This window comes from Panthera pardus, unplaced genomic scaffold (assembly GCF_024362965.1).
Source record: "Panthera pardus isolate Hobbes unplaced genomic scaffold, ASM2436296v1 HiC_scaffold_24, whole genome shotgun sequence".
Taxonomy (NCBI): domain Eukaryota; kingdom Metazoa; phylum Chordata; class Mammalia; order Carnivora; family Felidae; genus Panthera; species Panthera pardus.
The window spans coordinates 42,957,120-42,983,917 of NW_026526810.1; the positions used below are offsets into that span (position 1 = coordinate 42,957,120).

Below are 26,798 nucleotides of genomic sequence, written 5' to 3' on the forward strand. Positions count from 1 at the left end.
GCCAACAGGGCCATGAACTAGAAAGACACAGCTACAGCCAGAGCTAAGACATCGAAGCAGGAAGTGAGAAGAGATACCCTGACCTCTTTCCCCTTCTTGCATCTGACCTTCTACAAAGCTGACCAGAAGCCTGCTGGCAAAGACGACTGGATGCAGTAGGCACAGGTCAGCCTCCTGGGGCAGAAAGCAAACCAGAGAAGTCCACTCAGGAGCAAATTCTCTTTGAATGAATTGGCAAGAATAATCACTGACACTATTTAAATTTCTCTCTCCCAACCTCCCTTCCTCCCACCCTCCCTCCGGCTCTCCCCATGGAGTTGAACACATTCAATGACCCTATGATGACACTGCAGTATACATAATAGGAGATTTTACTAGAGAGCTCCTGTTGGATGCTTTTTCTAGCCCACAAAAATACACAGTAAAAGAACATATAGGTCACATGTACTCAAGCAGCTCAGTGTGAGAGCTTTCAGGAAGCTGAAGCTTGGAACAACTTCCTAAAGACCTGGCTCCTCCCATTACTCACTGTGCTGACCCCGCATCCCCCCAAAAAGGCCCAGGAATTTAATACCTGGGTTAAGCTTTTCTCATCTGTGAACCAAGGGGATCGGGTTTGTTCTCCAACCTGCTGGTCCTCACAAACTTAGGGAATCCTAGTGGCAATACAAATTCCCAGGTCCTTCTCCAGGCCTACTAACTCAGAATCCTCAGGACTCAAAGCCTGGAACCGCTGAATGTAAAATTCACCCAGGTGATGTTGGCATGCATTGAGCTTGGGAACAACTGTACTCAAATTCTATGATACCCATTCCAGCCCATAAATTTGATGACAATAACAAAGTTAGAAAGGTGAGCAAAACAATCATTTTTCTTATCACCTAATAGAGAAAAATAGGATTAACATATACCAAAATTGGGGCACCTGGGTGGCTCAGTTGAGCGTTCAACTTCAGCTCAGGTCATGATCTCATGGTTCACTGGTTCACTGGGCTTGCTGCTGTCAGCGCTGAGCCCACTTTGGATCCTCTGTCCCCCTCTCTCTTCCCCTGCCCCACTTGCATTCTCCCTCTCAAAAAATAAACATTAAATTTTTTAAAAAAGATATTATCTCAAGTAATGATGTTTCTCTAACATTCACAAAGGTTTTAAGATTTCCTTCTATTTTTATTTCTGTTATTTTCAGATTTTTGTTCTAATATTGGTAAATAGTAGTGCATCAAGTATTTTGCATTTGTATTTCTTTCTACAAATTAGGTACTGGGCTCTGAGACAATTGCATCTATGCTATCACTAAGAGAAGAACTATTTCAACAGCAGCATCCTTCTATTGCAATTCAGCATGTAGTTTTACAATTGACTACATGAGAAGAACCAGTTGCTAGTAAGTTCCTCAGTACAATTAGTGTGTGATTTTGGACAAAAAGAAAAAAAAACCCACTTAACCTCTAGACCCTCATTTCCCTCAACTATTAAATGACAGAATTGGTTTAAATGATTTTAAATGTTCTTGATAGCATAGAAAGCCATGAATCTAATAAATGCCACATTAAATCTACATGCCTTCCTTTGTTTTCCACTGTTGCACTTTATTTCATTAATTTGAGAAAAGAAAGCATGAGGGGGGTGGGAAGAGGGTCAGAAGAGCAGAGGGATAGAGAGAGAATCTTAAGCAGGCTCCACACTCAGCACAGACCCTGACATGGGGCTTGATCCCATGACCCTGAGATCAGATCCTGAATTGAAATCAAGAGTCAGACACTCAGCTGACTGAGCCACCCAGGCACCCCCACTGTTGAACTTTAAAAGTGTGAATCTGAGTTTTCAAAACATCTGATCTTGTGCTAAAAGGAATAGGACAAAAAATTCTCTAATAGTTATTTACACTTAATACTTGAGTAATCATCCCCTGATGCAATGGGTAAGGACAACAGGGTGGACAAAGTTTCTCTGGAGAGTTATCTTCTAGGCTGGTCCAACCATTCCCCATGTTTACTCAGCCTTATAATCAAAGTGTTTTCTTATCAATGTGATTTGATTTACCTTGTTGTGGAAATGACTCCCTTCCCCACAAACTACTTTTCTAATTCATATACTCACATTGAACAATGCCAAAGAAATCAAAGCCACCAACAGAATCAAATTACAGAAATAAATGAATACACTCATAACTCAATACCACTCAGCACAAAGCAATCATTGGATCCCAAACTATAAATTTGATGTAATCTTCCTCAGTCTTTATGCACACATGAACGTTCACACAGGCAAATACATACACATGTGCACCTTCCCAAATGGACAGAAATAATGCTGTTTCTTTCTATTTATTTCTATCAGTCCGTCCACCTCAAAATGTAGAAAATCCAAATTGTTCAAAGGTGATTTCATTCAAGCTCAGCCTTATGTGTGCTTAGTTGCTAAAATGGTATGATGTCAGGATATATGGACAAGCTATGCTTTCCAAAAACTATACCCCACCTGTTTGCAACTGCCTAAAATGCCTTCGTCAGCAGAAAAACCTGCCACTGTGTAACAGAAAAGGCATAAAAATGCAAACATTCCCAGGAGATGTAGCTTATTAACTAAAAATTAATAACAATAAATATCAGAGTCATTGTACAAAGGAATGTTAAGAAGGGCAGGAGATGATGAAGCAAAGAGCAGGTGGCCACAGGACACTTAACAATCAAAAGACCCAGCACTGCCAACCCAGAAGATTGGGGTGGAAAGGGACTGGAATGAGTGGAGGAACAGGATGATAGAAGCCCTACTAACTTCTATACAATTTTGTCCTGGTGTTTTCCAATGTATACCAAAGTGTTTTTGCTCACTTACTGGTATCACTAACAATAGGTTCTAACCCAATTCACCTCACTGCCTGAGATCAGTTTGAAGGCCCCTCAAACCTAAGCATTCTTACTGTGATTGGTTAGGCCTCTTTTCACAAGTACCTTCATATTGTCCACAAAATTTTGGGTAAGTCATTTAAGAACAGACATTCAAACCCTGGTTCTGCTTAAGGTGAGTCAGCAAGGTAAGCGATACTCAGCTTACTGGTCCAAGGCTCTGTTATCCCATGGATAAAATGAAGACATAACTAGTCTTGACCTCAGGTCTTGGTTTGCATTCCCCCAGCAGAGTCTGGGGCAAAGACATGAGGGTAGGAAGTTTCTCTGAGAGGTAATCTAGAAGCAGGAATGAGGAACAGGGAGGATGACGGATAGGAGGAAGAGACACCAAAGTAAGGGTACATTACTGAAGTTGCTGCTGCAGACAATAGGGCTTTGACCCAGCGAATACCTCCAGAGGTGTGGTCTCATAAAGAATGGAAGTCTGCAGCATTTACCTAATAACCACTGAAGGCCCTTGTTGAAGATTGCTGAAGGAATCCCTGAACATCAGGGAGACTTCAAGGCAGAAATCTGAAAGAACAGAAGGTTGGAAGCTATCAGTGAAGGATGAGGCCGAACTCCCATGCTGTGGTCCACCACAGCTGCATCTGAGATCAGAGGAAGGCTCAGGAGTGTAACATGGAATTCCAGAAACATCTGGTGTACGTCTCAAGTGTGTGTAGACACTTAAGCTAAATAAATGCACATGACGTACTTACTTCTGATATGTAGTTTGGGTTGAATAAATGTCAGTAGTTTTGATGTTAGGACTCCTTTTTATCTTCTAAAGTTCATTAGTAGTAATAACTACTATGAATTAGATAATAATTACTAAGTAAAAAATAACTGCCATTCATTCTCTAGTTATAAATTATCTTTCCTGTGTCTACTCTTCTAACTCTGATGACCTGCACATTCAGGTACATACTAATCAGTATTTTTTAAGTCAACAACTTAATAATATTTGGCTATAAGCCATGATGATTCTCACAACAGTTCACTCAGGAAATAATGCTGAATTGACCTGAATGAGACTGTAACCTCATCAAGGAAAGAAGGTATGTCTTTGCATCCTCTGTTTTCTCTCTTCCCAAGGCCCTCATCTTGAGCTCATCACACTTCTAAGTATTCAATAAATGTTGATGGACCTACTTGGTTCTCTAGGTCGAAACTTCCCCAAGGCAAAGAAGTTAACAAGCCAGGGAGTTGAGGCTGTTGCATTTCTTTGTCTTTTAGGAAAACATCAATAACTAGCTATTAATACTCCCTCAAGCAGCTTGTGCCCAGAGTTTTTCAAGGATTCAAACCACAAAAATACTCACCTAATTGATCACTTCCCAAAATGCATTATGTATGGTAATTTTACTTCAGTTAAAAAATATATAGGAAAGTATTTGTACCATTTGGCTTTGGTGCATGGTTCTCAGAAATTATTTAAGATCAAAAGAAGTCTTGGTGCTTCTTAAGTAGATTGGCTCCCTACTGATTACGTACTGGTTCAGCTCAAAGTCCATCTTATGTTTGTTTTATTCTCACATATTCTTGTGATCTCTTCATTTTTTCAGTGAGGAAAGTGAATTACAGAGAAAGTAAACAACTTGTTTAAGATTGCACAATTGTAGGCTGACTCCACAGCCCATGCTCCTATACACAATCTTCCACTGTCTCATTGCTGGTCACAGTGGGCAGTATGAGAGATGTCAGGGTACAGCACAGCCCCTGCTTCCTGTGAGTTTACAGCCTCATGAGGGGGTACAGCAAGCAAGCAGGCATCTTCAGCACAATGGATTCACTGCTCGTTTGGACCTCATGCTAGAAATAACTACAAAGAATTTTTTTTTGTAGTTTTGCTTATTTGTGTGCAGAGACGTGACAGATAGGGGAAGGGGCAGGGGTAATAGGACAAAGAGGAAGACTAGTTCGGAAGCTCTAACATGGTCCACACAAGAGAAAGCAGCTTCTAGAACAAGGGTGGAGACAATGGTGACTGAGAAGACTGTATTTGAGAGATCATTATGTGGTAAAAATGTCAGAGCTTATGAAATGACAGATTCAAACTCAAAGTCCTGGGCAGAAGCTTCCCATCTGCCAGTTCTGAGTCATGTGTTCAAGCCAAGGCTGCTGGGCATGGAAAGAAGTAATGCCCAGTCCTTTCAGCTTCTTCCCGCAGCAAGATATGAGCATTCCTTCCCTCCAAAGGCTCCCACACTCAGGAACACCAACAGGAAAGGAATTCAGGTGCCGGATGGCCAGAAAGGATGCAAATGTCCACTAGTGTGACAGTGAAGTTGCCAAAGAGGACTGACCCAAGCAAACAAGAGGATTGTGGTGTCATTTATTGAGACAGGAAACCCAGAAGGAGAAGCAGGATTAGGAAACAAAAGAGTTCAGTGCTAGGCATGACGTATCTGAGGCATGAGCGGTCTCCTATTTTATAGAAGTCTTACAACTCATTATAGTAATCCCTTTCATAGCTTTCCATGATTACTAAGAGGAAAAAACAACAGCAGCAAAATCCCCAAGTGATCCACAAGACTCAGAAAAATCTGGCTTCTGATTACTACACCAGATTTGTTTCACACCCTTCTCTGCCTTGCTTGATGTAGGTCAGGTGCACCTGGCTTTCTTTAGGTTCCTCAAATATGTCAAGTCATTTTCTGCCTTAAGACCCTGGTCCATGCTCTTTCCTCTTCCTCGAATGCTCTTTTTCCTTCCTCTTAGTTCAGTATATTTAATCTTCAGATCTCAGATCAAATTTCATTACTATCAGAAGTCTTCTCTAACCTCCAAACTAGAATATTCTTTTAATACTTTGTATTTACTTCTACAGCAGCTATAAATGGTTAAAATGATATAGTGTAACTTTAAAATTTTAAGTTCATCTCACCCACTTAACAAGTACAAAGGCCAAATAAGATTTATCACCACTTGATCCCAATGCCCAGGCAGATGATTCAATATTTACTGAAGAATGAGTTCACGAGTGGGTCAATTAATGATGGAAAGAATAAATGTATATAATGGACTAAGCTTGGAGAATTAGCCCAAAGACACTGATTTAGAACTATCAGCACACAGATGGGAACTTAGGCCAAAAAATCAAATGAAATCACTCAAGAAAAAATGAAGGGAGAAAAGCACTTAGGATCTATTAACTAATAGCCATTAGGCATTTCTTAATATGATTCATCGATCATCCCACATTGGAACCAACTGGAGATTGGATCAAATAACTTATATTTTTAACCAAGTACTCTCAGGTGATTTGTATGCACTCTAAATTCTGAGAACCACTAAACTCAGCAGAGCAATACCTCAACACAGCCCCCAGAAGTTTGTTACAGACCAGAGGCTCTAATGTCCAGGTAAAAAAGCATAAATATGTGCAAGTAGCTAAAACATGTTGTTGTGCAAAGAGTACCAGAGTAGGATACAAAAGTCCTGGATTGATAATGGTCCCATGACTTGTTGGTTTTACAATCTATATAACTACCAGTAATTACCTTGAGGTCAGAGACTTGGGGAGATTGGCTATAGTCTATCTCATTGATGTTTTATAAGGTTTAAATATATGTGATAATTAACTTTTTAAAATATTAAAATTGTTTTATGTGCTCAGAATGCAACGGGAATATTGAAAACCTTGAGAATTTCCTATTGGTTTCCTTCAAATAGTAGAATATGGTTGCCCAGGAGAGTATTTTTTTTAATTTTTTTAAATGTTTATTTTTGACAGAGACAGAGCCTGAGCGGGGAGGGGCAGAGAGAGAGGGAGACACAGAATCCGAAGCAGGCTCCAGGCTGTCAGCACAGAGCCTGACGTGGGGCTCGAACTCACAGACTGCGAGATCATCACCTGAGTTGAAATCAGACGCTCAACCGACTGAGCCACCCAGGCACCCTGAGTATGTATATATTTAATTGTAATCACTAAAGAACAGAAATAGAAAACTAAAACCATCAGCTTTCCACAAGACATCACAGAGCATCAAAAAAGGCATTAAGGGGAACCTTAACCTACCTCTGAGAAAAATGATCATATTCAACTGTCATTTCTTATTGCCACTATTACATACCATCAACAATTTCTTTTATCACAAGTTACACAGAAATGACACCTGGATAATCATGTTGCCTGTAATAACATTATGTAAAATGGGAGAATGATAGGATAGCTTGAATGCTTGCCTATGATTTGAGAGAATAGTTTGTAATTATAGGTCTGCTGACAAATCAGTGCTGTCAGGTAAATTGACATCTTGCCTTATCAGGTCTCCATCGTGTAAAGTTGAATACCAACATTTAATTTCCAAAGTCCTCAACTACACTGTAGTAGTTAGGCACATAGAATCTAGAAGAGAAACACCTAATTCTAAATCTTGGTTCTGCCACCTTTTAAAGTAGTTTCTCCCCTTAATTAAGTTACCCTATCTCTGTTTCTCATTTATAAAATAGAGATAATAGTACTCATCTAATAGGGTTATTTGGAGGATTATGTAAATATAGTGTAATATATTTAGAATAGTATCTAGCACCCAAAAAAATACTCAACAAATGTTATACAATATTAAGCTACCCACCTTATAGAGTTCTTAAGAAAATTAATATGTGTGCTTTTGTTAAAATAAGTACCATCGTTTTTAAAGTGTTACCATTGTTGAACTGGGGTAAAAGTGAGGGATAAGTTGAGAGCAATGAGGATTGTTGGAATGAGTAGGGACATGCATTTATTCTAAATAAAAATAAAATGGCATTTCTCAATTTTAGGACCCTTTGGGATTGCCAAACGAGTCCTATCACAGTTGTTTGAATCTGCTGAATGGTAGCCACTTTAGCCTCTGAAGATTTCTTTTATTTGGGTGACTAGCTGAGAGCTGGCATGAACGAAGTTTGATGAATGGTGTACTTGACAAGATTCCATAACATATTTACCTTTAAAAAGAAGGATGGGGAGAGCCTGGGTGGCTCAGTTGGTTAAGCATCTAACTTGGTTTCAGCAAGGATCATGATTTCACGGTTTGTGAGTTCGAGTTTTACATGAGGCTGCACAGTCACAGCGCAGCACCTGCTTAGGATCCTCTCTCTCCCCCTCTCCCCTGCTCTGTCTCAAAATAAATAACTACACTTTAAAAAATAAAAAGGACAAGCAGCAGCATACTTATAAATTGAAATAAGACACACTAAAGAAGTTCATTACTGCATTCAGTTCTATCTGGTCTTGTAGTCTATGGAGGCAACCTAACTTAATATCTTAAATATGAGGAATAGTCCTATTTGGGGTCAGGGCATCCCAGCAACCTGCGCCTCAGCATCAAATCATTCTGCCCTTAAGGAGACTCAGTTTCTGGATGCTAGTGGAACAATTTGACTTTTTTATCTGTTTTAGAGACTCATTCCTGACTTTGGACCCTAGTTCAGGTAACTAGGTCACCTCCTGATAACTTTCTAGTATATCAATCCCTCTGGGATTTGCTTTTCTCTTACCAGCTCCCACTCTGGGATGTTGAGAGCCTTCCTTAGTTCCTAACCAAGTAACCAAGGCCCTATCAGTGAAAACAACTTCCAGCCCAGCTCAGTCCTCAATACTCTTTGCGCCCAACTCTTCTCTATTCACTCAGTTGACACCCAGAGCTAGACTCCCAGATGGTTTAATAGTTTTCCATAGTCCAAAATATTATCTCCAGCTGGAAGATTTTCTCTTCTACATTGGACTTTCTAACTTCACTTGCTGAGCTTTATCTCACATCCAGAATTACCCCATTGGGTATAACTGTTCCAGGTCCTAATATCTCCCATTTTAATATAATCAATAACAACTGATTAAGCTATACTTTTCTCTGTCTTACGTCAGAGTTCAGAGCTTTATTCCAAGAAGAAAATTCTCAAGTGAGTCATAATTTCTATAGAATCTTGTTCTGAACTTACATGAAGAACATGAAGAATGACATTAGTAGAACAAACCAAAAACCCTATTTATCTGAGAATTTGACATAAAACTCTTGAATCTCTGGAATTTGGAAATTTGTACTGCAGTCTTTGAAGCAACACCCCCAGTACAATCTGTAAAGTATCACATTTCATTGGCAGTAAATATTTTCTTGAAAAATGTGTTCCATTTTAGCTTTTCTACAAAGTACTTTAGTTTGGAAGCCATTAATAATTATAAATAAATAATTTGAACTCTACGTTTTTATTTTTAAGAGGGCCTTGGTATATCTTTGTGAATTGCTTTCCTGCCTTCTATAGAAGGCTTTAATTCCTCAAAAACTACTGTTATTAACAACTCTTTATCCCTAATAACTTTTTTCAATGTGACAAGTGTCACCCTTCCAGATTATCTCAACTTCCTAAAAAGGTGATGTATCTCTTAGCCCGAATCATTATTACTCATTTTTTTGTTAAAAGAGATCACTACTACAGCAGCTAACACAAAACTGGCTGACCATGAAGCACATGAGCCATGCCCTTTCATGATAAGACAGTTGCAATAGGATGTCACAGAAATAGCATCAGTCTTCGGATTTTGTCAGATGAACATCACATTACATCAATACTCTTATTATAGCTGTATGACCTAGACTCACTTTTGCTTCTCCGAGACTCAAACATCTCATTTTTAAAGTGCAGAGATTACAAAAATCAATCACAGAGATTATATATATAAATTATATGTTAATAGAAAATCATCCCAAGTTTATAGCAAGAATTGAACATCTTAAAATATCTAGAACCAAATCTGATAGGAAAGTATTAAATATGTATTGACTTCTTAACTCTTTCTCTTAGTTCTACCTCACACCAGAGTATATTTTAAAACTTGGCTTCACTTAAACAACAAAAACAAAAACAAAATAAAACCAAAAACTAAACAAATAAGAAAAGGAACAAGGAAAGAAAACCAAAAGAAAAGGAAACCTTTGGCTCCACTTTGACCTAATCTCCTCATATATACCACCATTACTTGTCTCCCTACTCAAAGGGAACTCCCTTTGACTTCCAGTCCTGTATCCTAGAAGGACATCTGTATCTGTGCATTTGGGCTTTATGTCTAGCAAGAAGTAAAGATGCCAGCTGTTTCTGCTCCCCCTAGGGGACCTTGGCCACTTCACTCTTCACAGGTATTCTTTCTAGATCTTCTGTTTCAAAACTCAAAACAATCCCTTTGTATTATAGGTAATTCTAGAATATTAAAAATCAAACCATACTAAACCACAAGTTTATTACTATACATTGCATTTTAATGGAACATTTTATACATGGGTTGCCTTCTACCATGACCAGTACTGCTATACTTACTTTAAGGAAAGATCTACTACTACTACTACTACTACTACTATTACTCCTCCTCCTCCTCCTCCTCCTCCTCTTCCTCCTCCTCCTCCTCCTCAAGTCTCAAACATGCAACAACAGTAAAATGTAAAAACAAAAAAAACATAAAATGTGGGATATGTAGGATGATGGGTGATTCACTGAATATTTTCTATGGCAAAATCTCCTAGAATTTTTCAAATAGCTACTTTCTAAAATTTTCAGTTTACATACACCTTTCAAGGAATATATCTGTTTCTTGCCTATGCTTTAATGAGTAGATATTACCAAAATCTTTCCATAAATGTGATAACCTACTGCTCTGGAGAACTAGGAAATAATTCATTATTTAAGTTAAGAAAAGTATACCTGTATTTCCTTAGACTGATTCTATCTCTTCTAATTTAAAAAAAAGAAGAAGAAGAGAGAAAACAACTCTAAATAAATGGGTAGGTGAAATGTTTGCTACACAGTACTCGTTAAATGTGTTCTGATGATCACCTACATCAGAAGCACTTAGGGAGTATATTAAAAAGGCACATCCCATCCCTCCTGGCCTGGACTCTAAAGTTTGAGAAGTATCTCTTGATAGATTTGGGCCAGAAAAGCCCCAAAACATAGTTGAAATATTATTCTTCTTAAACATTAATCCCAGAATTTAAGTCAATTCCAGAGATTTAATCTTGGAGATGTATAGGTTACATCATCATAGAAAGAATAACTAGGCTTCTCACAAGTGTGATTGACCTAAAGGGGACAAAGTCATGTTTTTATTCTTGCCTATTTTGATCATGCCTATTTCATCATGTTAAAATATACAGAATTTTAAAAATGTCCTTTTGATTGAAAGAAAAAGAAACTTAAGTAAATTTATATTCTATGCATTCTCCACCATTTGTAGAACTATGGTGGAACCATATGGAACATCTTTCAAATATATATGAAAACAGCAAGATGCAGAACATGCGTATATGACATGTAATATCATTTATGTTAAATTTAAAAATAAAGGAGGTATATATATATGTTTATAGAGTGTCAAACAAATCATCTTTCTCTGAAGAATAGAAGGAGATGTTAATTTTACTTTTAACCTTGGGATTTTCTGGATTTTCTTTTATTGTGATTTTGTGTGTGTGTGTGTGTGTGTGTGTGTGTGTGTGTGTGAGTTTTATTTACAAGTGCACATATAATTCATCATTAATACATACAATTTTGGATAAATATCCATGGTCCCAAATACAGAACCACAAAATCAAACGTTTATGACATAATCCTAAAAATTTATAATTGTACAACACTTGTTGGGAACAACAAGTACTACAAAAGCTCCCCAGATGATTCTAACAACCAGCCAGGTTGGGAACCACCCGTCCAATGTAATAAAGTCTCAATCTTAGGAAAATATTTTACATTCAACTGCATATCTTTGTTGGAAGCCAAAATATTTCCACAAAACTCTATAGCTATTAGAAAACAAAATGCACACCATGGTAAAAATATCATTAATTATGCTAATCACAGATGTCACAGTCTCTTTCAGAATCTACACACAGCCTGGGAATGGCATTTCAAAACAAAATGAGATTTTTGTTCTGCTAAAAAAATTTACTTCAAACTGATGTTAGACTCTAATTCCACGTCAAGTGTACTCAGACTTCAAATAAATCATCCCTCAAGCTGCTGTCGTACAGTATTTATTGGGCTCTACAAGCCTTGATTTATATGATGTATCAAGGACTTGTAACAGAAAAACTAAGAATGAACTATTTTATATCAAAACCTCAGTGCCTTTCATATTATTACTGTTTTTTAATGAAAATCCTTTAGTTGTAATAAAACTGTGACTAATGCTGTCCTTCCTTTTTGATCATGTTTTTCCACCTTAAAACATGAATACCTAATCTCTGAAGTGAGTTAGCATACGGCTGCTCTAAATAATCAAAATAACCATCTATTTAACTCTGGACCCTCCTCTTACTATCTGTATGACATTGAGTAAGTTATGCAGGTTTTCACCATCTCAGTTTCCTTACCTGTAAAACAGAATCATAACAGAATAATTCCTAGTGGTGTTGTAAGAAATAAAAATAAACAAATAAACTGCCTGGAAAGTATCTGGTATGTACTAGTACTCAATAATAAGCTTTTACTAATTCAAAAAGATATATGCACTCCTATGCTTACTGCAGCATTATTGATAATAGTCAAGTTATGGAAACAATACAACTGATGAATAGATAAGGAAGATGTGGGGTGTGGGTGGGGACACACACTCACACACAGTATACAGGAATACTACACAGCCATAAAAAGAATGAGTTCTTGCCATTTGTGACAACATGGATGGACCTAGAGGGTATTATGCTAAATGAAATAAGTCCGACTAAGAAAGATAAATACCATACAATTCCACTCATTAGTGGAATCTAAAAAATATAAATAAATGAATAAATGAATAAACAAAAAACAGAATCAGACCTGTAAATACAGACAACAAACTGATGCTTGCCAGAGGGAGGGAGTTGGGGGAATAGACAAATTGGGTAAACGGGAATGGGAGATACTAGCTTCAAGTTATGGAATGAATAAGTTATGGGAATAAAAGGTACAACATAGGGGATATAGTCAACGGTACCATAATAACATTGTATGGTGACAGATGGTAGCTACACTTGGGGTGAGCACAGTATAATGTATAAACTTGTCCAATTACTATGTTGAACACCTGAAACTAATGTAACATCATGTATCAACTATACCCAAATTTATAATTTTTTTAAATGTAAGAACTTTTAAATAAATTTTAAATAGTAATAACAAGCTTTTATTTCAAACCATACTTCTAAACTCTCAAAACATAAAGTCATAGTCTTACGGGCCACACTTTGGATTTGACTTTGAAACTTGTTGTGCTTTCTATTTGGTATACTGTTCCCCTTGATTCAGCATTCATCCAACACATATTAACTCAGTGACTACTCCATATAAAGCACTGGTCTAGGCACAGTGCAAATGAAAGAATGAAAACAACAAACCTCTCACCTTTAGAAGACAATTTAGAAGAGAAAATGAGAAACTGTCAGTATGTAAGGTAGAAGCTAGTGCCATAAAAGGCAGGTATCTGAGAATTCAGAGGAGACAATAGTTAATTCCAGCAGGACTGGAGGTAAGGGATCCAAGAGTCACTACCATGGTGTGGGGTTCAGGCCAGCTACACAAAAGGTACCACTCAGCAGGGCTCAGCAACAAGGAAAGAATATGACCTCATCGAGTTTTTGGCTACACACATTACAAAATCCTTTCCCCACTGGCACACTATTCAAGGTGAAAGTTCTCAAAAACACTGTGACCAAATATCCATGCATATAAACATTGGGGTCTTTAAAATTCCTCTTTACCAGGACCCTGAAGACAGAAGTTGAAATCAATTAAATTTATGAACTTCTAATTCCATAAAGCTCTATCAGGGAAACAGCATCCTATGGAGTTTTATAGCAAGAACTCTACAGTCTAATCTTGGCAGATTAGTAATGGAAAAAGAAAAAAAAAACAGCTCTGCTACCTAATGATGGAGAGCCTCTCCATGGTAGTCATGGAGAGAAAAATCTATTGGCATCTGCCCAAAGCCCAGTAAGCAGATGGCCATGGGCACAAAATCCATCACGACAATTGGCACCTCACTGGAATGCTCTGAGCAGTCAAGGGGCCTGAAAAATGCCCTTCTTTGGCTGCCCTTCCTCCTGAGGCATATTGGTGGCACAGGAGGGAGACAACTGCCTGACTGCTGCCAAAGGAAGAAAAGATGGCCTTTAAAATCTAGGCTACTGCAGCCTCCTGGGTAGTCAATCTGGTGCCTTTCAAGCAACCAGAGAGTATCTTAAAGATGTGTGTCTGATTTCCTTCAGGATAAATGATACCCAACAGATTCCATTCAAAGCTAGCTCAAGGATAACACGCCAAGCTCCAAGATGGCAAAGGGGTCTAGGCGCTCTATAGCGAGGCCCAAGATATCAGGTATATGGCACAACATTGTTTTACCTATTTTCAGATTCTTAAATTGGTGATGTGCAGTTAACTAAGTATATTTCTGTTCTTTAAGGAAAAGTGCCGCTGGACTATTAAGGTTGTTAACTACTCGAAGGGTCAATACTCCTAACAATCTACTTTGTAGATTTTGCTACTTTGGAATTTTTTGTTTTTAATATAATTTATGGTCAAATTGGTTTCTATACAACACCCAGTGTTCATCCTAACAAGTGCCCTCCTCAATGCCCATCACCCACTTTCCCCTCTCCCCCACCCCCCATCAACCCTCAGTTTGCTCTCAGTATCCAAGAGCCTCTTATGGTTTGTCTCCCTCCCTCTCTGTAACTTTTTTTCCCCCTTCCCCTCCCCCTCCCCCATGGTCTTCTGTTAATTTTCTGAAGATCCACATATGAGTGAAAACATAAGCTAATTTGGAATTTTTAAAAGTTAATGAAGATCAACTTTTTGAAATTTATAGTTTTGGATTTTTTATAATATTGCCTAACATTTCAGATACTTTAACCACCTGGCATTAAAACATCCATTAAATCACAATAGACACATACTCAAGCACACTGGTTAGTCTTAAGATGCCCTTAAGTAGACCTACCTGAATCCACATGTTGGCCTTTATCCCAAGAAACTATTAACTGAGTTTCAGTAATAAGGATATCTAAATATTAAACATCACTCTTAAATAAGATAGTTATTATTCCAGTATGAATTATTATTTGCATAAAATTTTGACTACTCTGCACATTCACGTTGGCTTTAAATATAGTTGAGAACTGCCTCCTGAAAACAACAAAGTCACAGCCAATGCACCCAAGATCCCTTTAACTCATGTTGTTCTTTAAATAAATTACATAATCCTAATTGTTATTTCGATTGCCTTAAGGCCTGAAACAGTTTAACAATAAAGGTATCTGACTATTCAATAACCTACCCCATCAACAAGAAAATCACCAGTTTTAAGGAATGTCTAACAACAAATTTGTTCAAGACAAAGATGCTGTCATCAGCTACTGGCTGAGGAAATTGTTATATTATTTCATAATGGCAAGGACAGTTTATCATCTTAATATATACCTTTAAGAAATGTTATGTAAATACATTAAAGACTACAATTCCATAAATAAGGACAACTTTAACAATATAAACTTCATTACAACTGAGATAATATCAAACTACCCTAAAGATAAAAGTGATAAGCATGAAAATAACATAAATGGTAAGAGATTGGGATAAGTGCAGGTAAAGTTTGGTAGAAAATAAAAAGTCAAAAACACCTATTTACAAGTGGCTAGTTTTCAAAAGTGGATGAACCAAAATTGTTCCCTCGGAAAAATCAAGTAAAATTCTTAAATAAGAATTTTATAAGAATAACTCTTTTCAATATCATAAGGGGGGAAGAGACTTCTCTTTAGGAGAGAACTTGACTCTTTACTGACTCCTCTTCAAAGAGTGCTTTGTGACCATTCAGTCATGGCCTAGGGTTTTGGCTATACTGTACTCCCTCAGCTTCATCCGTAAGCAGTGATGGAGGCAATGGTCCTCCATGGGACTGGCTAGGGCTGGCTATGCATATCCACCTCCCCCTTATGGCAGGCTTCAAAGTATAGATTTGATGGGAGGGGTAAAACTGGAGTCTATGGTTCTTAATTCTTTAAAATTATAGCATTCTCCTCATCCTTGTAAACCTAATAGAACCAAAGAGTAATTCCGGGTTGCTGTTAGATTTCACTTGCCCCCCCCTTTTTTTTTTCCTTTTGATGACTGATGCCACAAAGTTAGTTAATATGAAATGGGGTTTGTTCCTAACCCTAGCAGAGAAATCTGGGCTCATTTTAGTATGACCTATTTGAAAACACCCTGATTTTAAATCATCAAGCCCAACTTGTGGGGGGAGCAGAGTAAAATAATACCCTTCTCAGAATAAACATGCAAATTTCTTGCAAATACATTCTTTCTCCCAAGAGTAAATACAGAACATACTCTAAAGAAGCACCACCCAACGTTAAAATACAACTAGCTCAAAATGTAGCATGTAAACATGAGTACCTCCAGCCAGGATCTTCTCTTCTAATTCTGCCATTTGTTTCTTATAGGCTTTTAAAGCTGCTTCTTTGAAAGAAGGACGAATTCTCTTTGGCTTTATGATTTCCATGGGCTGTTCAGGGATGTTTTGGTTTTCATCTTCTTTTATTTCCATTTCAGCTGATGTTTCATTTAATGGCTCCAATCCTCCTTCACTAACCATATCATCTGCCTGCACGTCATAACCCTCATCTTGTGGGGTTTCATAAGGTGTTTCATATGAAGGATGATCGTATACCTGCATTTGTTCATCTGTTTCAGTCATACTAGTCCTGTTTTCTAGCTTTGCAAGGACTTGTTCCATCACTTCAACATAATCTGTCTCATTATCAGCCACTGGTTCACTATAGTCCTCCTCATCCTCTGCTTTGTAGTAAAAAGGCTCTGTGTAGACATCAGAATCAAGGGTGGTACTTGACTCATTTGCAGTTGATTGGGATAATGTCCGAAATCTCCCCATTAAGGAAGAGCCACTATCTTCATACCCACTGAGACTCTGTGTGCTTTTGTTCCATACCACTTCCAATGCTGATTTAGCTCTCTGTAATGTAGATCCAAATTTTGGGAAACTGAAAGCCTTATCAGAAAGGTCAATACTTAATCGACTATGCCAAGATTTGGGTGGGGCATCCTCTGAATCATCGCTTTGCAATTCACTTTGACTTCGATACATCATGGACAATTGGTTTTGATTTTGGTACAGATCATTAGAATTTGCTTCCTGGTAAGAATCATATTGGCCAACCCATTGGCCTTGTGGTTCATTATCCAACCCAGGGCATGGAGATGAATTGTCATCTTGGGTTAAATCATAGCTCTCAGAGTCATCCTGAAAGTCACTCTGGCCCTTTCCCAAGTCTTCTAGGTCTTTATTGTAAACATCTAGTTGTTGATCAGATAGACTGTTTGTGTCATAGTCAAAAGCTTCCTGGGTGGATGAATCTAAACCTAAATCAGTGCCTTGCTCTACTTGATTCCATTCTTTCCATGGAGAAAGATCCTCATGTAAAGAGAGCTGAGAATCACTGTAATGACTTCGGTCCCCAGATGCACATACCATACCATTACTCATTCCACTATCCACAGTTTCTGTGTTCTCAATTTCACTCTGCCCTTGGACACCCTGAAGTGCCCCTTTCAAATGTTGATTCTGAGGACTGTCATACAAGGTGGCTGTGTCCTCCTGCTTCCTCTGCCAAAGTTCTCGGTCTGAAGATGACAGGAGGGAGCTTCCATTAGTTCTAGTAAAAAACTGATTTTCTGAAAAATCCTCTGAGTAAGATTGACACAACTTGGAAAAATCTGATTCAGAACGACTAAGTTTAGCAGTGAAAAAATCACTCTGTGAATGCCAGAGGGGTGTAGCATCTGCATAATGGGTTGTAGTTTGTTTTTCCAAATTATCTGATTCTGGCAATTGTGAGGAAATTTTATCATAATCAGACTTACTTGAAATTCTGCTGCCACTAGCAGTTTTATTCTTGGCTCTTGAATTGTGTGATTTTGAACTTGACTTGGAAGTACTTCCTTTTGTTGGAAACTCTGACTTGGAAAGCACAGCATAACTATTTCTATTGAGGTCAGATTCCAGCTCTCCATCACTGTCATCAGGTGACTGCCAATTATTCTTCTTGTTTTTGGGCTCTGGAGTAGACAGCTTTATATCCATGCTTTCATATGTCTGGGAGGATGGTATCCCTCTTTCTTTTCTTTCTCTTATGTCATGAGTAAGAATATCTGTTGAGATTCCAATGCCTGTTCCTTTGAGTTTGTATGATTTTTTTAATACAGAATCTCTTTGCTGAGGGGTTTCAAAGTACACGAGTATGGGTCGAGGCTTTGCATTTGGGCAGTCCCTCTGGTGTCCTATCCTTTGAGCAAATTCAATTTTAATTGCATTTGGTACATCTGAAAAGCCCATTTTATCTACTAGAATTTGATATACCACACTTTCAATGTATTCAAATCTTTCTTCAGGCACATTTAGAAACCTCAGGCTTGCCTTGCTACCCATATGACCTAAATGTTTAATATAATCATGAATGTCTCTGGTTTCCCTCCGAGATTGGACAAACCCTGTACGTAGCTGCTCAATTTCACTTTGCACAACCTCCACACTGCTGGAGATCTCATCTATAGAATGCTTGAGAGCATTGACATGCCCTCGTAGTTCAGAGAGTTCCGTTTCGATCTGACTTATCCCCTGAAGTTCCTTAAAGATCATTTCCATGACATCATGTGTTTGGCTAATGCAGCCAGAGGAACTGAATCCTGGCTCGAGGGCATTTGTCTTTGGGTTCCGTGCAGTTCTGTCCAAAGATTTACTTCTTATTCCCCAGGTTTTCTTCATTGTGCTCAACTCTGAATCTGATGAAACACATTCCTGACTCTTTTTCCATTTTCTCAGTTTGCGTAAAGCTCCTAGCTTTAAGCTATGTAAAGTGCGTTCTCCATCAGAACTGCCCTCAGAGGGGGCCAGGCTGCTTGAACTCTTTCTATTGCGTCTAACTGGCATTGTGTGTGTTGACTGTGCCTGGTTTTCTGTACTACTCCTTAGTTCGTTGAGTGATTCTGAATAGGAACTCTCAATTGAAGATAACTCTTGAAGCAGATCCTCATTATCACTGTTAGTTACATTAATATTCTTTTGTAGGCCATTGGCGATAGCTACTCGGTAACTGAATGTTGGTGAGAGGGAAAATTCTTTATTAGTCTCGTCTTCTTCAGTGGATAAGTTGCGAGTAGATGAACACTTCGCAATCTTCTTTACAGTGCTTTTTAAGGTATTAGAAAATTTAGGGGTTTTGGTCTGGCCAGCAGTAGGAAAGTCTTGATCCTTTTTGTGCTGACGATTCTCTTTTTTTTTGGTTGTATTTCCCAGTTTCTTTGTAAACATTCCTTTGCAAAGCTTATGTATGTAAGGTAAAATCAGGCTCTTGAAAAGATTAGCCACCATGGAGAGCAATTAGTGCAAGTTTTCCTGCCCCAAAGTAGTAAACAAAGTATCAGGATGAAAATCTGTAAATCCAAGGCAAGCATCTCTGTTCAGATGTTCTTTGAATTACTGAAACTAACAAGAATGGCAGCCATGGTTCTGCTGCAGTGTCAATGTCCTGTGACAACCATAAGCAAAGCTCCATTTATGAAAGACATTCTCTCCCGGAGAAGGGGTTTCAGGAATCTCTCTCATTTCCACATATCTTCATATAGTGTCTAAAAGAAAGAAATGTTGAAATGATTATCAGAATTCAATTCTAGATTAATCCCATTTCTAACATATTTCTGAAGTAGTCAAGATACACAGTGTATGAAATATTGCTGAGGGGAGCAGAGGAGTATGTGAATTTCAGTACAGAGTTATTTTTAAAATAACTATAAAGCAAATTGGTACCAATAACTACATTAAAGTTATATTTTTCTTTTTAAATCATTAATTAGGGGACACAACTCACACAGTAATAAAAGGTAATAATAGCTATTTAGAAAAGGCTGTGTAAGATTATAGGCCAATTTAAAAAGCTATATTAACGACATATTATCATTTCCACTTTGTTTCCTTTTCTAAAATTTCATTTACACAAACCTAAGCATTTAAATTTTCCTCCAATCTAGACATTTAAAAGTCATCAAATTCATATTATTCATATATGTAAGCCCTTTTCTTGTTCAAATAACATTTTACTTTTCTAGATATTGAGTGGGAATTTCTTAAATAATAAAGTCATCCAAGTGAGAAATATTTCATATAATGAAATAAATACCAAGAGAAAACATATTTGAAAACATGCTTGGATTTAATATATCCAAGTTTTGAGAGGACATGACTTGAAAGAGTTGAGCCATCCCAATCAACTGGTATAGCCTTGTGGCAAATGGCAGGGAACCCATCTCCAGGGCAGATAGAGTACCAAATTACAAAAGGAAATTGTGTCACAAATAAAAGTTACCTACTGATAATCAAAAATTGGTTAGGTAGAACTCATCCAATGAGTTGATATTTTATAATGCAAATGACCACACCAGTAACTAATATTTACGATGGTTAATTTCGTGAATTACATGAAGTAAAAGAAGAGAAAAAGAGAGAAAAAGTTTACATTAATTTTCCTGGTTCAATATTACCACACCTTGTATGCGGTAGGTTCTAAACAAAATTTTGTGGAATTGAGCTTAACTGTTTTACAGCTGAAAGAAACCACAAAAATACCGGTAACAGCCAAAAAGCCTTTCCTAACATTGAACTACATATTTGAGTGGATAAATAATCTATGTAATTCTTTAAAGAATACATCACCAACTGTATATTGTTCTAGGAGCTGGCTGGCTATCAGCTCCCTCTCCTTAGAAATCTGCCATTTTTACCTCACTGACATTCTGCAGGGACTTGAAGGGAAAAATGCTCTCGCCAGGAGACAAGCTTCACAAGAAGAAGCAAGGCAATGTAAATTAGAATGAGAAGCATAAAGATGGAGGAGAGACACATTCTAAAGAAGTCCTTGTCTTCTGGGTCTCATAAACTATTAAGAGTCTAATTCCTCTTGTCTGAACCAGTTTGGTATTCACTCATAATTATAAGCCAGGACCTGCTTTCCACTTCTGTAAGTGTCAAGAAATTGACTACTAAATTAAAATTTAAAAAGAAAATACTTTTTGTACCCCTTGACAAACTTTTCTTGTGGAGAGAAGACTTTGGCAATTGGCAGTAGGATAGGTAAATTATTTTAAAACTAACTTTCATAGAATAAACTACTCTAATCAGCATTCAACTCATGATCCTGAGTCTATCATACCTCAAAAAAGTGCTTACTCTTTGTTTAAATGAGAGCAACAATTTTGTTAATGCTTCTGACATTTCATGAAATCATTATACATTTCCTGACCTGCATTATTTGTTCAGAACTATTGTTCTAGGTAATAATTGTTGGAAAATTTTTAATCAGGAAAATTCAACCTGAATTGAAGCCATGCCTCAAAAAACATGAACCCAAGGGCATGCGTCCACTGTTGTACCTACATACCTACTTGCTCTATATTCTGACCACATAGAGTGACTTAGTATTCACTAAGGGCTCTATGATTTTTCACACCTTAGTAACTTTTCTATTCTCTACCTAACATATCACTAGTATCTTGCCCACCCTGTCTGTAAAAATGATATTTAAAGTCCAGAATCATTTGTCCTGTGAAGACCTCGCCAGTGTCCCAAACTGAGCGTTTCACTCTCTCTGCCACACACCCACAACCCAGTTCATAGGCAATTAGAACTCTTCTGTATTACAGTCTTATTTCTTTCTCCATTCAGTAGATCTTCCTTAAGGGTAAAAATTGTAACTTGTCCTATTGTAAACATCCTGTATTCAGCACACATGATAAGCACTCAATAAATGCTTACTGAAGAACTGGCCTAGGGGCACCTGGATGGCTAAGTCAGTTAAGCATCTGACTGCTGCTCAAGTCATACCTCATGGTTCGTGAGTTTGAGCCCTGTGGCAAGCTCTGTGCTGACAGCTCAGAGACTGGAGCCTGCTTTGGAGTCTGTGTCTCCCTCTCTCTCTCTGCCCCTCCCCCGCTCATGATCTGTGTCTCTCAAAAATAAACATTAAAAAAATTAAAAAAAAAAAAAAAAGAACTGGCTTAAGGGTACAAAGTTCCAGTTACTAAAGATGAATAAATCCTAGATATCAGCTATACAGCATAGTGCCAATAATTAATACTGTATTGTATACTTACAATTTTTGCTCAACAGGTAGATCTGCATTAAGTGTTCATATCACAAAATACACTTTTAAAAAAAGTGGATAAAGCTGATGAATATGTTTATGGCATAGATTGTGATGATGGCTTCACAGGTGTGAACTTATTTAAAACTCATTTTTTTTTATTTTTTTTTTAACGTTTATTTTTAAGACAGAGAGAGACAGAGCATGAACGGGGGAGCGGCAGAGAGAGAGGGAGACACAGAATCAGAAGCAGGCTCCAGGCTCTGAGCCATCAGCCCAGAGTCCGACACGGGGCTCTAACCTACGGACTGCGAGATCGTGACCTGAACTGAAGTCGGACGCTTAACCGACTGAGCCACCCAGGCGCCCCTAAAACTCATTTTAAAGAAAAAGAATTGGCCTTCATTTTAGCCACTTAAATATCTTCACCTGGTTGCCCAAAATTAAACTCCATCTAACCTAGTTGTTTTCATGAATTATTAATCTCAATTATTATCATAATTACTACTTCCTTGAGACATATACTCAGGAGTCATTCCAGCTCCCCTATGGTTCATCCCATGTCCACACTGATGGAATATATTATCTCATCCTTTGAGTAATACCTTAGTTCTGAACTCCACAATTTCTCATCTGAACTATTACCATTGTATTCTATATGGTCCTCCTGACTCGAACTTGGCCCTTCTCTCCAATTTTCCTAAGATTAATCTATAAATCCTCCTACCTAAAATGCTGACAGTTTTAACTGGTGTATTTCCTGTCACTACCACAAGCACATTTGCCCCATTCATGATGAGGTAGTAACAGTTCCTTGATTACCATACCATTAACTCACCAGTGTGCTTTGTCTATGCTGTTCATTCTGCCTCCCATCCTTTCTTCTTTACTTCACCTCCGCATGTCTCTCTCATGAACATCTCTAAAAAATCTACATATCCCAGACCCAGCAAGGATCAACATCACCCTGTTTGACCTCCTCGGAGTCAGTGGCTCCTCTGGTGTGCTCCCAAGGGCCTTGAATGTACCTTTGTTATGGTAACTCTTACAGCAATTATTTATGTAAAATGTGTTAACTGCATCTCTCCCAGAACTGTGAACTCTTGGAGATGTGAAGTTGTGTTTTATTTAACTTTAAATATCCATTTTGCCTGATATGTAGTAGACTCATAATGTTTGTTGGACATATGAGTAAGTATATAAATGAATGAATAGACAAATAATAAGTCCATGAGTTAATAGATGAATATTAGAGATCCAAGAAGCCTAAGATGGCTGAGCTGGACTTAATCCAGAGAAAGACAAGCAGTGTGAGCAGAGGTCATTTATCACAAACATTCATGCCCTGTCCAAAGAGGGAGAAAGATCCACCCTGAAGAAAGATAAGGAAAAGAGGGAGAGGAGTCTGGATGGACAAAATGCTGACAGAATGTGACAAGTTTTGAAATTTAGGTTGAGAAGTTCCATTTATGAGGAAGGGAGAAGGGGGTCAAGGAGATGGGGAGAGACCAAGATATCATATGATTCTCAACTACTTGAATTCAAAATCTTATACTTACCCTCCAATTGTGTTAACTTCAGTAACACAGCCACATATTAATTTTGGTAATAAATTCTAGGGTTAAGATTAAAGGTTTTGAGGAGATCTTTGAGAGACATTGAAATACAAGAGTAGGTTGTTATGGAAAAATAATAAGAATATTTAATTGTTACTTACTATGTGTCAAGCACCACATGCGTATAATTTTCTAAAATTTACCTCATTTCATTTCCATAATTGTGTGAAATATGTATTATTATTTTCCAGGTAAGAAAGCTAAAGTTTCAAGTTTTTTTAGGAAATTTGACTTAGGCCATGCAATTAACAAGAAACACAACCTGACTCCAACCCCAGATTTGGATTCCAAGTATATAAGCTCTGAAAGTAATACTAGGGTAGAATATAAAGTAAAATATTTTTGCAGGTATGTTAAATTCATTTTGTTAGAGAGCTATTTACTATGACTATAAAGCTAGGTACCCTACTGGGCTAAAAGAGCTAATGAACCTTTAAACAGTAATGTATTGCTAAATCCTTACCAGAATTAAGTTAAAGCATTTTCAGATCAATAAACAATTTTGTTTCTTACCAAACACATGAAAGTAGGTGAACTGGGTATTTATGTATCAAATTTTTTTTTCAATAAAAATGTTAAAACCATAAAGTGATTAAGAGGTTTACCCTAAGCTAATAAATTATCTTTAGAAAATAAACAGAAAGACCTATTTTCCCAAGAATGAAAGTCAAATGAATTGTGTCTTCTTTAAATTTTTCTTTCAATGTTTGTTTATTTTTGAGAGACAGAGTTTGAGTAGGAAGGGGCAGAGACAGAGGGAGACATAGAATTCAAAGTAGTCTCCAGGCTCTGAGCTGTCACCACAAAGCCTGACACGGGGCTAGAACCAACAAACCCTGAGATCATGACCTGGGCCGAAGTCAGACACCCAACCGACTGAGCCACCCAGACTCCCCTGTGTCTTCTTTATTTTTGATAATTAGATATGTGATTTCTTCACCCAACTATAGCCCATTTATATTTTTTACTTACTCCCATTGCTATTTTCTGAGTAAATGATGACATCTAGTATTAATACTTCTTTAAGAACTTTGGAACCTACAAAGTACTTCTGTGTGTATCAACTCATATGATTTGCATGGTAACCTAATAAAGTTATTATCTGCAGTTTATGTTTGAAGGTGGTAAATCTCAGAGTTGCTAAGGTAGGTGCTTGGGCCTCTGGACTCAAAAACTTGCTTCCTTCACTATAGTGACATACATTCTTACTTTAGACAATTAATACAGCAATAGCTTACTGACCAACTACAGTAATATTTCACACCATTCTAAACCATGCCACATGCTGATTTCCATCTAAACTTCCTTAAATGCTATTTTTTTTCTTCTTTGTCTCCAACTACAGACTATACCAACTCTACACTAGGCCACTTTATGGTTCCATGGATGCACTAAAGTATTTTTTCATTGTTTCTTTTATTCATGTTCTTCACCTTGCCTAGAACGTCCTCCAGTTTTACTGATCTCAATCATTTAAAGGATAGATCAAAACTCATCTTTTCCACAAAATTTTCTTTATTTGGTCATCTTTATTTTCATATAATTTTTATAACATCATGATATTCAGTCTTTATTTATTCTTCTAAACTATTTATCACATAGCTCTTTTACATGTTTTCCATTTTTAATGCTTATTTTAGGTCATACTCCATCCTGAGGGCTTTGTATATATTACTACATTAATGTTTGATTGTAAGCTCTGCAAGAGATAGTGTTATTAACCCCCATTTTACAGGTGAAGAAACTGAGAAACTGGGAACTTGAGTAGCTAGCCCAAAGCCACACAGCTAGCAAGTTATGTAGATAGATTGCAAACCAAACTGACTGGCTTCAGTCCTTAGTCATAAACACCACTATACTGTAAAGCTGATCAGAACCAAAGTTAGAGAAAAAGGCAATTACCTATGTATTATGCTTGAAGAACTGCCCCGTCAGGAAGAATCTACTCTAGTTTCTTATATTAGAGTTTTATTCCCTTTACTTAAAATTTTGGTTCTTGGGGCACCTGGGTGGCTCAGTCAGTTGAGCATCCGACTTCGTTTTGGACTCTACGTTTTGAGGCTTATCAGCCATTCTGTATCTTGGTATAAATGGCTTATTAGAATATTCCTCAAGAATAGGAGGGAGATTGGGGTGCCTGGGTGGCTCAGTCAGTTCACATCCAACCTCAACTCAGGCCATGATATCAGTTCTTGAGTTTGAGCCCCACATCAGGCTCTTGTGCTGACAGCTCAGAGCCTGGAGCCTGCTTCAGATTCTGTGTCTCCCTCTCCCTCTGCCCCTCCCTCCTCTCAAAAATAAACAAACATTAAAAATTAAAAAACAAAGCATATGAGGGATATCACAAAGAGGGAGACAACAAAGAAGCTTGGGGATGGAATGAGTCTTCTACCAAAGGAGGGAAGTAGAAGGGTAGGTCAGAGATGAGAGACTGAGAACCTTACAATAAGCTTTGCCCTCTTACTCTCTCATGCATGGCCTTGCCCTCTTCCTAGCTATGCTGCACATCACTTGAGGATAAAAACTATGTTTATCTTAGTCTTTGTAACTTCTGCCCACTTACATGCATGGATAGTAGAGCATAAGTATCCTGGCTTACAGATGTGCAACTTGGAATGCTATCATCCCAGAGATAAGTGCGTTTTTTGTTTTCGCTTCAAAAAATCCATCCTTCCCCCCTCCCAGACAAAATCAGATGTGGAAACCCAATGATACAATTAGTAAAGCAGAGCTCCTTGGGTTGAATTAAGGGAATAGGACTGGAGTCCCATGTTACCTGCTGCTTCCACATCAGCTACAGCCCATATAGCCTCTATACAGGATCCTAGGGCTTGGGGAATACAGTTTGAGAAGTGCTAATCCTCAAATTAGGCACAGCATGAAATGAAAACCCAGAAAGGTCAAAATACTAACCTAAGTTCACACAGCAGAGATGGAACAAAAACGCGGGTCTCCTGCCTCAACTTCAGTGTTTTATTTTTCTCCCTGTGCTGTTTTGCCTTCCTCTAAAGGAATCTCATCCAAGGGGCTGGCAACTTCCTACTGTGCCCAATGTTCTCTGATATGATAATCTGACTCCTAAATAATTTGACTTTTACCTTGATTCTCTATAGTCAAGTCTGTAATTTTCTGGA

At 37.8% G+C, this 26,798-nt stretch overlaps 1 protein-coding gene across 6 annotated transcripts in view; it reads right to left on the reverse strand.

Annotated features, from left to right (window-relative positions):
* UNC13C (unc-13 homolog C) overlaps window positions 1-26,798 on the reverse strand; it is a 610,270-nt gene that overhangs the window by 555,287 nt on the left and 28,185 nt on the right. For all 6 annotated transcript variants that reach the window (XM_019442067.2, XM_019442063.2, XM_053889051.1 and 3 more), the window contains exon 6: window positions 16,293-19,541. In XM_019442067.2, coding sequence (XP_019297612.2) covers window positions 16,293-19,284 — 2,992 coding nt within the window. In that variant the 5' untranslated portion in view covers window positions 19,285-19,541. The remainder of the gene's footprint in view (window positions 1-16,292; window positions 19,542-26,798) is intronic.